The following is a 12,902-nucleotide window of genomic DNA, read 5'->3' as shown; positions in this document are numbered from 1 at the left end:
ACCATAGGGCATTGTTATTGTATTTCCCTAACTGAGAATTTGTCGAAGTGATCTGTATTAAAAAAAAATATTGGGACTGCTTTGAAATAGACTTGATCCAGAATTATACACGATATGAAAAAGAGATATTTACATTTCTGGATGAATCACACTATTGTAATTCTGAAGATTTCTTTCTTATTTCAGTGGCAAATACTTTCTGAAAAACCTATTGTTTTTTCAAGCTGCGTGCTAATTTAGACCCTATTTTTCTGTTTAGATTTTAAGATATGGTAATAGTTTTATTTTAATGAAGCATGTGGCACAAAGTAAACATCATTCGATGTTGCTTTATTCTGAACAATAAAATGATCACAGATCAGAATCCAAACATCACCTCTAAAGGAAATAAAATATTCTACCTCTATAGCATATGAATTAGATTACAGCAAATAACCCAGCAGAAGTGTGACTGTCACTTTTTTGCTCATTTTGTTTTTTTTGGTGTCCATACCACAAAAGCACCGCGTATAGCAAAGCAAATGCTTTTGTTTCCAAAATGTAATTCACCAAAAGAGTTTCATTTTCTGGGCCAATCATTTTGCAGAATGTGTGAATTCTCAGTGAAAATTTGGCCGGAGATAGATCAATGCTGTTATGGCTTTTATGTTTTCCATAACATTTGGCTCCATGGTTTGCTTCAAAAGATAGGCATATTTTCTATATTTGGAATTAAACAAAAAAACCTTCATTACAAGTGGGCTGAAAAATTGCAATATGTGTGGTAACTACTGTTAACGCAAATATTGGAACTATGAGTCTTGTGATCAATTCCAGCATGTTAAATCTGATGGCATTTATCTGAAGAAAAATACCCTGTACATACAGGAAACTTGCGGATTTTGGTGCTGTATGAACCAACATCTGCATGTTATTCCCCCAAAACATGGGACAGGCAATAATGATCACACCTGATAAATACACCTTGGTATCAGTTTTTTCAGGTGGGATAATTAACGCATCATTAGTATACAGCTCATGAGGGCCCACGGGTTTTTGACGGATTTGCCCGAATATGTCTTTTTTGTTCAGACATGTTTGATTTTGTATTTGATTCTCAGTAGGAAATGGGGGAGTTGTTGGAGGGCTTCTAAATAAAACAAGATAAGCTAAAGTCTTTGTTCGGCTTAGAATGGAGAAACTAAACCAGATGTGTAAGCAATTTCATATGATACCAATATTAAAAATCTGGTGTACATAAAAATATTCCCTGCTACTGCCCAGGCCAGAAAACTCAATCATATTACAAATCAATAGAAATTTTTAAAAAACTGATTCTTTAAATTAAAAGATTTCACAGACAAAGTTCCTGTGTGATTCAGGAGACTGGTATCCAGTAGTGGCTGACAAAAGCTGTATTTCAGAATATTGTCAGAAATTTTTGAATAAATATCATTTACAACTAAATTGTGCCATTTGGTATCGATTTTCTTATATTAACTACAGTGGGGCGATATGTCTCGAATCACCGAGGTATGAACAAATCACCCAGTTGTGCTATACAAGTCTAAATTGTCTCTGACAGCTAACCAGGTAACTGAGATTCTGACTGAGTCACTCACTCACTCACTCACTCACTCACTCACTCACTCACTCACTCACTCACTCACTCACTCACTCACTCACTCACTCACTCACTCACTCACTCACTCACTCACTCACTCTCTGTTATAAATAGAGGAAACACCAGTGCATCTAATTTCTCACTTTGAAAAGGGCACAATCGCAGAATGTATAGTTTGCCCTACTCTTTTGTCCGCACTCAATAGTAGACCATATTAGTATCTGTGATCGAATAATGAAGACAAAATGTATTTCATTATTCTTTTTCCCAGGACAGACATTATACATAATATGCAACTGTGTATTAAGGTTCAAGGAGGCCTCATGACATGATAATAAAATATGAAGCAGCGGGTTTGTAAATACCACAAAAGCTTGAACATGCCATTATTGGACCACGAATATACGTTATCTTGAACGCAGTTATATATTTTAGTTAAAAAAGAATATCAAAGCTTCCTATTGATTAAGATCCATAATTCAAGAAAATTATGCCATATCTGTAAATTAAAAAAAAGAATGTCAGATAGGACATAATTTCTTTGAATTCTGAGTTCAGAAACTATGACGGCTTATGTAGTACCATAGATAACCATTTAATGCCTATGCATTCACATATCTGGTGCATACATCAGCCTGTATAATCCCTTAAGAAACCCTTTGGTCCATGTAGATACAAGATTTAAATAACCATTAACAATATCCTCGATGCAAATATACAGTTTGTAACGATTTTTCAAAGCTTAACAAACTTCATTAAGTTTCCAAAGTTTAGGAAAATAAAATCAGCAAATTAAGAATTCTCTCCCCCAAAAAAGATTCTGGATGGAAATGTCTGAAGCAGAATAATTTCTGCTTGAATTTTACGCACATTCAAAGCTTTGTGAAGTTTACAAAACTTTGCAACTTTTGCGCAGTGAGAAGATAGGGAATTCACGTAATGTCTATGTGACGGCGTCACAGGCTAGAAACCGATAAGGGTTAATCAAGTTTGTGGGGGGAAAGGGGTGGGGGTGCTGTGTGGTGGGCACCAACCCACTTCACTTACTCTGGTTTTGACTTCCATCCCTTTGTAAATGAATGACCTCATGTCTATGAGTTTTACTTTGAACAGAGAGTCCACTTCCTGCTACTGTACATGGAGTAGCTGCAGCTCAATTGCTGTTGTCTTTGAATCTGATACTGACATGCCAGACCAGGAACCTTGCACAGACAGGAAGCAATTGTCAGGAACAATTTCTGCTATGTGGTAATGATGTCTGAACTCTGTTGAGCGTTGTGTTTACCATTGGAAACGCTCTGTCAAAAGGTGAACTTGTTACTTAGTAAAAATCTTTTAAAAGTAAACTTTAAGCAGAGCAGGATGGTTTCAGGAAAATGTTTTAGACCAACCAAAAATGAGAGAAACCAAGGATATTTAAAAATATTTTAATCCCCCAAATAGCAGTCTTTTTTTGGATTCGTTTTAAATAGTTTGTGAATTGCACATGAAAGAAAGCATTGGATTGCTAAATTATATTATATTGATTAATGCTGTACTTACTAAAAGTGTGTTTTTGTGTATTCTAGGTAATGGGACTGCTGACCAACCATGGTGGTGTTCCTCACCAGCCACAGAGTGATTATGCCCTTTCCCCTTTAACTGGAGGCCTTGAACCTGCCACCGCCGTGTCAGCCAGTTGCAGCCAGAGACTAGAGCACATGAAAAGTTTGGATAGTCTTGCGTCGTCCCAGTCGTATTGTCCGCCAACTTACAGCACTACAGCTTACAGCATGGATCCGGTCACAGGCTACCAGTATGGCCAGTACGGACAAAGTGAGTATCAGAGGGACCTTTGACTATGAGAGCTGACCAACATAGACCCATGTCGGCTAGACCCATGCCAGAATTTAAAGATTGCAACATATTAGATATATTTAAGCACAATAAAATTAACTAGGCATTATTTGCATTGCCAGAGATCATCCTGGAAACAGGTCATAGATCTGAAATTTAGGGACCAACGTTGTACTGTCAAGGCTATATCCATATTTATTTATAATTTTGTCATTTATATATTTTTATTGCATACATTGCATAGTTTAAATGCTTCAAGGTGCTAGCGAGATGTGAATCAGGCCTTAGGCAGTCAGAGATTGCAATAAAAAGGTTTTCAATTATTTTGTGAATGACAGAATTGATTATTGTTTTTTCTTCTATTAGGTTTCAAAACACTACTGTAGTTTTTAATACAATTACGTACAAAAAGGGAGATGAACTTCAATGTGATGTTAATTTATTTTAGCGATACTACTTCAGCCATCTGCAATATTCACAAGCCATACATAACCATAACTAATGAAGAGAGTTACAGTCACATAGAGAAGTTTATTGCTAATTAGCTTTAGTTCTAACTTTAATTGTCGGCTTTTTGAATTTACCTTCCCTCCTCGCCTTCTAAAGGTGTTTAAAAAAGATGGCACATCCATGGTGATTTGTTCTCAAACAGTAGATCTCACAGCAGCCATATTGAATCTTTCTCTGGGATGTTCATATGATTTATAAGTGTTTTGATGTCTACACTGTTTTTTTCTTTTCCTCGTTTTTATTTTTTTCGCTTTGTTTCATTCTTAATTTCTTTTCTTTATTTTTTTCTCTCTTCCTTTCTGATGTGCTCTGTCTCCTGCCCGCTACCACTCTGTAGCTCATGTTCCTCTCTGTCTCTTGCTCTCATCATAACACCATCCTTTAAGTTTTCTTCTCCGTCTCTATCCCACACTCTTAAATTAGATTGTTTGATTTTTCCTCATTTCAACTAGCCTGCACTGCTTTCCGGTTGATCACTCAGTTACTTCAGCCACAGATTTCTTTCCGCTGGTAAAGTAGCCAGCCAATTGTTCAAGCAAGCAGTTATCTTGCATAATTATTTTGTAAAGTGATGTAAGTAACATCTTGAGTGTATTAATTACGAGACATGGAATCTGACTGCTATTAGGTAAAACATTAGGGTTGCCTAAAATTAAATAACCACTGGCATTCCAGTATTAAAAACACATGTTCATAATGAGGTCAGCTCAAGAATCATTATAGGATGTGATCCCAGAGACACAGAGTGTTGTCAAACCTGTCCCTGAAATAGAAGTATGGATCCATTTGCTTTGATACCACAGTATTAAATGTGACAGTGTCAACCCACACTTGACATTGACCCTTGCGGTGAAGTTTTCATTATCACAGCGTAACCTAAACATCTCTTTCTTCCGTTCTGCAGGTGCCTTTCATTATCTGAAGCCAGATATTGCATAAGTGAACTGTCATTTTACATTTAAATCTGGTTTGGTGTATGCTGCCACTTGTACGCGCGGTATGGATGGATCTCCTCGCAGAGTACCGCCCTGTCTAAGCGGGTCACCAGACAAGATGCAAGACTATGAGGCGCCACGCCACTGCTCTCGCTTTCTGTATAAAATGTTGCAATGTATAGTATGTCTGGTTGAAAAAGGAGAGGACCAAGAGCAATAAGAGACTCATGCACTGTGATCTGGAAACAGTTTGCTTGGAAAAGCTACAAGTTTCAACAACACATTCCACATTCTGTATTTGTAGAGAAAGGACTGCAGCAGGACAAAACAGAAATCGGCGAAAACGCGGATTGCCAAAACTAAATCTTTCCCAAAACCAGACACCTGACCATAGCTTGTTATTATACTGCTCCATTTAGAAGGCTTGAACCCAAGCTCACCGTTTGTATTTCTACACACTGGAAAAGAGGGGAACTAAATGAATGAGACATCAATGGACACCCAACAAAACATTAGAGTTTTGAATCAGTTGCTGGAATTTGCAGTGTTGACCCAAACTGCAGCATGCTCACATTGCGATGGACAATATATCATGTGAACATAATTCAACTTTGAGCAATTTTTTCTGTACATGCCATTTCCCCACATTTCTGAGGAAAGAAAAAGGTTGGCTGAAGTTCACATATCAATCTTAACAGGCAGGTATGGAATGCCGACTACACGCTGTGCGTGTACAAGAGAGTGGTCAATACAACTTGTGTACCTTTCGCAGTGTCAGCCATCCTTTGTTACATGTGGACTGCCACTAAAAGTGCACGTTAGGAAGTCTAGAAAGTGTTAAGGACACTCTGCTAATTATAAAATGATCCCCAGGGGGTGAATCCTTGACTTATTTTTTTACTCAAACAAGGATAGCAAAAAAATAGATATTTGATTTTCAAAACTGCAATGTGCAATACTGCGTACCTCAACAGAGCTTTGGAAGCACCCACAGCGATGTAAATAGAGCCAGAACTATATTTTTACAGGTACTTTTATTTTTGCATATTTCTGATCATTGCGGGGTGATAATATCTACTTTAATTGTCAGCTGCCGACCCAGATCACGCTCTTAGACCAAGATGGGCAAAAATGAATTAAAAAGGACTTTAGTTTACATGTTTTTTTTTAAGACACATTGAACAGGAGCAGATGTATTTTTTTCTGTAGGGTACACCCTTTTCGTAAACTTATGCAGCTGCGTACTATGTAGCGATACAAGGTTGGGGACCGGGGTTTGCAGTTGTTTGTGCTGTGACATTCTGGAATGTCAATAAAGTTCTGTGTTCTGAAATGTAAGGGGGACATAACAACGGAAGGCCGCATTATTTATTTCTTTGTATTCTGAAACCAATGCGCAGGGTGTAATGAATACACATTCCTTTCAGCAGTATGGACCCGGAAGTAGTGGTGTAGTGACCCTAGGTTGAGCATGGAGACTAGCTCGTGCATCGGTCTTAAATGGGTGAGGGAAGACGCTGAATACTGTTTTTGAATTACAGGCTCTACCAACAACTCTGGTGTTGTAAAATGTCTTTTCATGTAAAAATTGCAGTAAATATTTACTATTTATATTGAATAAACATCTGTAAAGACTTGAAAAATCGTGATGGACTTTGATATTGCAATTTTGTTCAGTTTGTAAGCCAATGAGAAGGCAGAGGCGAACCTCATTATTTATTTATTGCATTTTTTTACAGTGGTGTATATTTCAAATTTCTTGGCAGTGAGTTTAAACATTAAGACAATGAGGATGATGCAAACTGTACTCATCTAAGCTGCTCTTATTTGCTAGTTTTAAAGGGGAGGCTCAGTGAGATAAAATTCAATTTTTAAGAAAACTTAGCCATGCAGAACCACTTCTTCTATTATTAGCAGGCCAGGGAGAAATGTAAATTAAGCTGGCAAATGCGCAATATTCCCGAAATCTCGTTTTATGCTTGTTACACAAGTTTCCTAAAATTAAGCATGTGGTGTATTTACGCAAGAAGCTTTTTCTCGCAGTATTTCTATCTTTCGCACTTTTTTTTTCAGTACAATACATCTTTGTTTCAAAAACTGACACGAGGGCACACTTCACACTAAAATATAGTGATAAATGATGGATTTGCATTTTGTGTAACTCTTACAAATTTTTGCGTAATTACGCGAAGCTAAATTACACAGATTTGGCAGCCCCCCAATTTTTGGTTGGTACACCTGCCACAGAAGCCTCTCCTGCACACTTGGGTTTTTCTCCTTTCCATATACTATGTGTTTACTCATTCTGTTCTTTTTACTCGTGTCTCCTCTTCTTTGAGTAGACATACAACAGAGGGGGTCCAGTAATATATCCTAAAAGCTCACCCATTGGATTCTTCACATCACCATCTGAACCAAACATTAGGCTGTCATGTCAAGGAACAAGGTACTGAGTTCACAACTGGGCGAATTATGAAATAACATAAGGATGCTCAAGATGACAGCTTAAGGTTTAACCATGAACATAACCAGGCAGCAACAGAATAGAAGAATAGAATAGAAGGAATAAGACAAAGCTGAAAAAAGAGAGGAGTGAGTTTAGGTGAGAAAGGAGGATGGGTAGGACATGAAAAAAAAGAAAGGGTCTTGATAGGCCCCCTGTTAGGCTAAGGGTTAATAACAACAATAATCAGGAGCAGCCAACCTCACAGGCAGTATCACGGTGACCTCTCCTTGCAAAAGAACTGTAAGATCATACCTCTTTCATTTCCATTCAGAACTTTATTTACGCTTGCACAGCAGGGGGGAGCGGTTTCTTTTTCGAACTTTACAAAGAAATTCAACATTCTTTAAATTTGCCTGATGCTGGTATAGTGCTTTTGTGCTTGTCTGACAATACTTGGCACTGGATTTCCTGCCAAACGTGGACTGGGAATAGGGCTTCAAGGTACTATGGTGATCATTTATGGGAAAGTCACGCAGTGCAGCGCAGCGTCACCTTGCTGCGCTGCATGACAGGAAAAGGGCAGGAATACGTTGTACTTAAGGCAATACGGTGGATTCCCAGGTTTATAATTTCTTGTAAATCTAGGGATGCATCAAAATCCATGGGGGTTGCATGGGAACACCCACACATTGCCTATAGAACCCCTTCCCATGGCAGAGTAACTCAACGCAGAGATCTGCACTGTGTTGTGTTACTCCAGATTTTTGGAGCCACGCAGGGCGGCGCTAAGTGGCTTTGCTTGGCTTCAAAAATCTGTCTTAAGGTTTGCGTTGCTCTTGCACCACATTGTGCGGTGCAAGAGCGATGCAAATGGTCTCATAAATAGGCCACTATGTTTCTCAGCTCTCGCTTGAATTGAAGCAGATAAGCACAGTGGCCATTGGTCATCCATGCCCCTTCATTTCCTACTGTAGGAAGTCCCAAACGGAGACTTCTGTCATCGGGAAACAAGACTAAAAAGTAAGCGGCTCTTGGTTCTCTGCCCTGCGTGATGGGGAAAATTCAGATCTGCAGCGCAGAGTCTCCTTTTATCCTCAACTCTGTTTATCTGTTTTAAACCTTGTCAGATTTGGGATTGCAGAGCTGACACAGTTTAAAACAAATATCCAATGATGTGAGGCAGACAACTTTGTTGCTTTGTCCCCCTCTGCACAATTAGTACAATGACTTGTGAAGGTGTTCATTGGCATTGCCATTGATTGATTTACATTTGTGGTTCTTTGTAGACATGTCATTGTTTACATGCACTCTATATGTATTCTGAAGTTACGGGTTTATTTATTGCAGACATATTTGTACAAGAAACGCTGTTCAAAGTTCTGAAACTTTGATGGGTTACATACATCATGAGGGTGGTGAGTAAGTGGTTACAGACACAGACAGTCCTTACTGGACATAAATAATATATAAGCCCTGGCATGGGTTCCAGTGATGCTCATGCTGTTGCCATTGGTAGTCTCTGGCTGGCACAAAAAGTTCTTGTTGCAGACCTTTTTGTCCTGGAGGTGAAAAAATATTGTCTGATAAAAGCGCTAAAATAGCCATTAATTCTTGATGGTAATAAACCACAGAAGGTCAATGCACTTTAGTCAGAAGTCAGTATGAAATCTGGTTCATAATCACTGACCTAAACTTCCACAGTTCAACACTGCCGTCTGGTGGGAGGCTAGATTTGGCCTTTGTCAGCTCCATTTCCTGTGGCTCTCCCCTTTGGACCACACCATCACAGATGTAAAATGTGCTGGGAGGGGACAGAGCAATGAAGCAGAGACTGCACCTTACCGCATGTATTTATTTCTTCAACCACCTTTCAATGCAAAGCAGTAATTGTCTGAGACAATTTGTGAGCTTACATTGATATAGCCACACATACACACAGTCAGATTTAAGCATTCTAAGCAAATATGTAAACACACTTTACATTGGCCTCTGCTACAACAGGTGCAGCCACCTACAGCGTTTAATGAACCAAGGCCCCTCCCTCTTCAGAATTTCTTTTTTTAATTTCATTACAAGACCGGAGGCTACATTATGCAATAACTTTTATTGCTGCCCAAGATATGCAGCCCTTCAAAGTGTAACCATTACATCATGAATAAAACATTCCAAACAGCATAACAAAGCATCATAGTAACCAAGTGTCTTCCTCTTTTATTTGCTGCTCTGGACAAGTTAAGGACAACTTCTCAGTGTCTCCTGTAATTTTACGATTTTATAACATGTTTAATCTTTTTTACATATATGATTAGTCTAATTTGACCTTATTTTGCATGTTTATCAATTACTTATTCGTGGTAATGATTGTTTATACTTCGTTGGCAACTTTTAAGCTGTATGCTTATTACATGCTAGTTGTTTTTTTACCATAATCTAATTTTTTAGGATTACCTGAGGTAAGTTCCTACCTTTCTCCTCTTTACCCCTCCAATTTATGGTCGGGTCCTTCCCCCTTTCGCTTCCTTTCTTTCTCCGTGCCTTTTTTCTTTCATTTACCTCCGCTCGGAACGTGAGGAGAATTTATATCACTTCATGTTCGGGTCCGTTTCTCCACGATTCCCGAACTCGCCTTAAATCTGTACAGGAAATCCCTTGTCAAGGATAGGTCAAGGATAGGAGTGAGAGCGGAGCGAGGAAATTCGTCCTCGACCAAGGTTCGACAACGGGGCTTGATTAATGCCTCGCCTCGACATACGCTCTACAACGGGGCTTGATGATTGCCTTTCCCCCTTGTTCTTCCGGTTCGCAACCCCTAGTGAGACCCGCACTGCCAAAATTTCTGGTAAATGTGACCCGAGGAGCTAAATTAATACGCTCATCAAAACACGCGTTACCATGGTAATGGTTAGCGGATCCAACGGCTTTGTTTTTCACTCGTCTGGATCAGCTATTTTTTACTCGCTTGTGCTCGTGTTTAATTGCCTCTTTGATCAAAACATCGCGTTTGAGCGATTTTGGGCTCCTTTTTGAGGACTCTTGGTGAAGGTTAAACCCCTCCTTGTTCACAACCAAAAAAAAGAACAAAAAGGGGAAAAAGAGAAAGAACTCCGGTTAACTTTGGTCTAATCCTTCTTTGACATTTTATTTACTCTTAAATACCAACAGGTATTTAACTATGTCCCAAGATGACACACAGTCAACCAATGACTCAACCCTTACAGAGTCATCATTAATGAACCTCTTTGAGAGGCAAATTAAAAATACTTTGAAGGAAGCTGTGGAATCAGCTTTAGCTAAGAGAAAGAGAAATAATCCGGATAATGACCAATCTTCCTCTTCGGATGAAGAACAAGAGCCCGCTCAAATTAAAAGCGGAAAGGCCACCAAAAAAACTAAACACATCGAACCAATTAGCCTGCGCGCTTCTTGTAAAGACAGGATCCTATCCCTTGGTAGCCTGTGCGCTACGAAAGACCTAGGTGTCCCGAGCGGCACGCAAAGAAAGAGCGACCTGAATGGCGCAAAGAGTATGGGTGTCCCCCGCGGCACAATAAGACCAGGTGCTTTTCACAGCACAATTGACCTTGCTGAAGATGACGATGAATACCTGTCTCAAAACGATATGACCGATGATGCAGACGAATACGTCTTTGATCCTCACGAAAAAATGGAGCTTGACCTCGACGAAGATCTGAGGCAATCTGCTGGCCAATCTAGTAACATCGTCAAAGATCCTTCTGGGTCCGAGATGTTTAACCCTTCTAAGATTACCCATCCTAGAGGTTCTGATTGGTGGCCCCTGGACCATGTCGCTAAGTTTATTAAGGCATGGATTCGAAGACCTCTAGAAAGCAATTCTAGAAATTTAATGAGATCGGAGTGCCCGAAACCTTTTCTAGACAACAAAGCGGGTTTAACCCCCAACTTAGATCCGGAACTACTCACCTTCCTCTTTAAGTCTGGGAGAGACCCACGCAAAGGTCTGGAACGTTGTCTGAAACAGTCCCAGGACAAATTACTAGACATCCTTGGTCCCCTTGCTAGAATCCTCGATCTAGCTGAGGAATCTGCCATGAATTGTTCACCTGTTAACACGGAACTCCTCCGAGGTTGGAGCCAATGTGCTGTTTGCCTCCTAGGTAATGCAAATGCTAACCTAACCTCAGAAAGGCGTAGAGCCATCCTAATGCGGATGAATCCCAAGTTGGGAGATTTAGCCAATAAAAATATCCAAGAAGATCCTAATGGCCTTCTTTTTGGTGAGGCCTTTATTAAAACCTTGGAAAACTACGTATCAATCTTTCCCGCCTTTCATAGAGCACAGAGTAATATGAGAAGATTGTTTGGAGGAAGAGTTTTTGCAAGGGCTGGCAGGGGAGGACCGTCTGCCAGCCGAGGTTTCAACAGGTCCTCTTACAACCCCTTCCAACGAGGCTCCTCAAGATACTATTGGGGAAATAGTAGCTTTTACCCCCAAAGAGGCCGCAATTCACGCACACGAGGCGGCAACAGTCGTGGAAGATTCCAAGGACAACCAGGTAAGACCTTCTCTTGGTTCTTCCCTTCCAAGGGTAGGGGGAAGACTTTTAGAGTTCAGTCACAATTGGCCTGCCATAACCAAGGACCTATGGGTCTTAAAGACCGTCAAGGGTTTCAGAATAGATTTTGTTACAACTCCTCTCCAGAAAAAAGTACCAAGAGAACTTTCCCTAAATCAAGAACAATCCTCGCTAGTAGATATAGAGGTCTCACAGATGTTAGCCAAAGGGGCGATTCGGATCATTTCAGACACAAGTCCAGGTTTTGTGAGCACAATCTTTTTCGTAAAAAAGAAGGAAAAGGCTTGGCGTCCGGTTATACACCTAAAGGGTTTGAATTCTTTCCTTGTGTACAGACATTTCAAAATGGAGGGAATTCACCTCTTGAGGGACATTCTCCAGGAAAGGGATTGGCTCATAAAGTTAGACCTCAAGGATGCGTACTTTACAATCCCTATGGATCCGATCCCTCAGAAATTCCTACGTTTCGTGTGGAGAAACGTAACTTATCAATTTCGTTGCCTTCCCTTCGGACTATCCTCGGCTCCTTGGTGTTTCACCAAGATCATGAGACCAGTGGTTTCATCCCTAAGGAGAAGAGGAGTTCGTCTAATTATCTATCTGGACGACATCTTACTGATGTCCAAAAACAAAGACGAATTGTTGACTCACATGAAATGGACTATAGATCTTTTAGAGAATCTAGGTTTCATTATCAATGTAGAGAAATCCATCATGATTCCTTCACAAAATCTAGAGTTCCTAGGGTTTCAAGTCGACACCCCTACAACTCAGTTACAACTTCCACAGAAGAAATTGGCAAAAATAAAAAAGGAGGTCTCTTACGTCCTTTCAAAAGAATCAGTCAGCTTAAGGGAATTAGCAAGGATAATAGGTCTTTTATCTTCTTCGATTCAAGCGATGTCTCCGGGGCCATTACACTACAGGGCCTTGCAGAGACTGAAATCTTGAGGGCTAAGGAAAGGCCTTTGGTACTCAGACCTTCTTCCCCTGTCCCTGGAAGCTCGGTAGGATCT

At 39.9% G+C, this 12,902-nt stretch overlaps 1 protein-coding gene across 7 annotated transcripts in view; it reads left to right on the top strand.

The window, feature by feature from the left end:
* PAX3 (paired box 3) overlaps positions 1-6,522 on the top strand; it is a 123,186-nt gene extending 116,664 nt beyond the window's left edge. For all 7 annotated transcript variants that reach the window (XM_085634258.1, XM_085634262.1, XM_085634259.1 and 4 more), the window contains 2 exons: positions 3,172-3,418; positions 4,854-6,522. In XM_085634258.1, the coding sequence (XP_085490384.1) occupies positions 3,172-3,418; positions 4,854-4,888 (282 nt within the window). In that variant the 3' untranslated portion in view covers positions 4,889-6,522. The remainder of the gene's footprint in view (positions 1-3,171; positions 3,419-4,853) is intronic.
* The last annotated feature ends 6,380 nt before the right edge of the window (positions 6,523-12,902 follow it).

The sequence above is a fragment of the Triturus cristatus genome, chromosome 11, assembly GCF_964204655.1.
Source record: "Triturus cristatus chromosome 11, aTriCri1.1, whole genome shotgun sequence".
Taxonomy (NCBI): domain Eukaryota; kingdom Metazoa; phylum Chordata; class Amphibia; order Caudata; family Salamandridae; genus Triturus; species Triturus cristatus.
The sequence above is the reverse complement of the archived record's forward strand: the minus strand, read 5'-3'. Positions and strand labels throughout refer to the sequence as shown.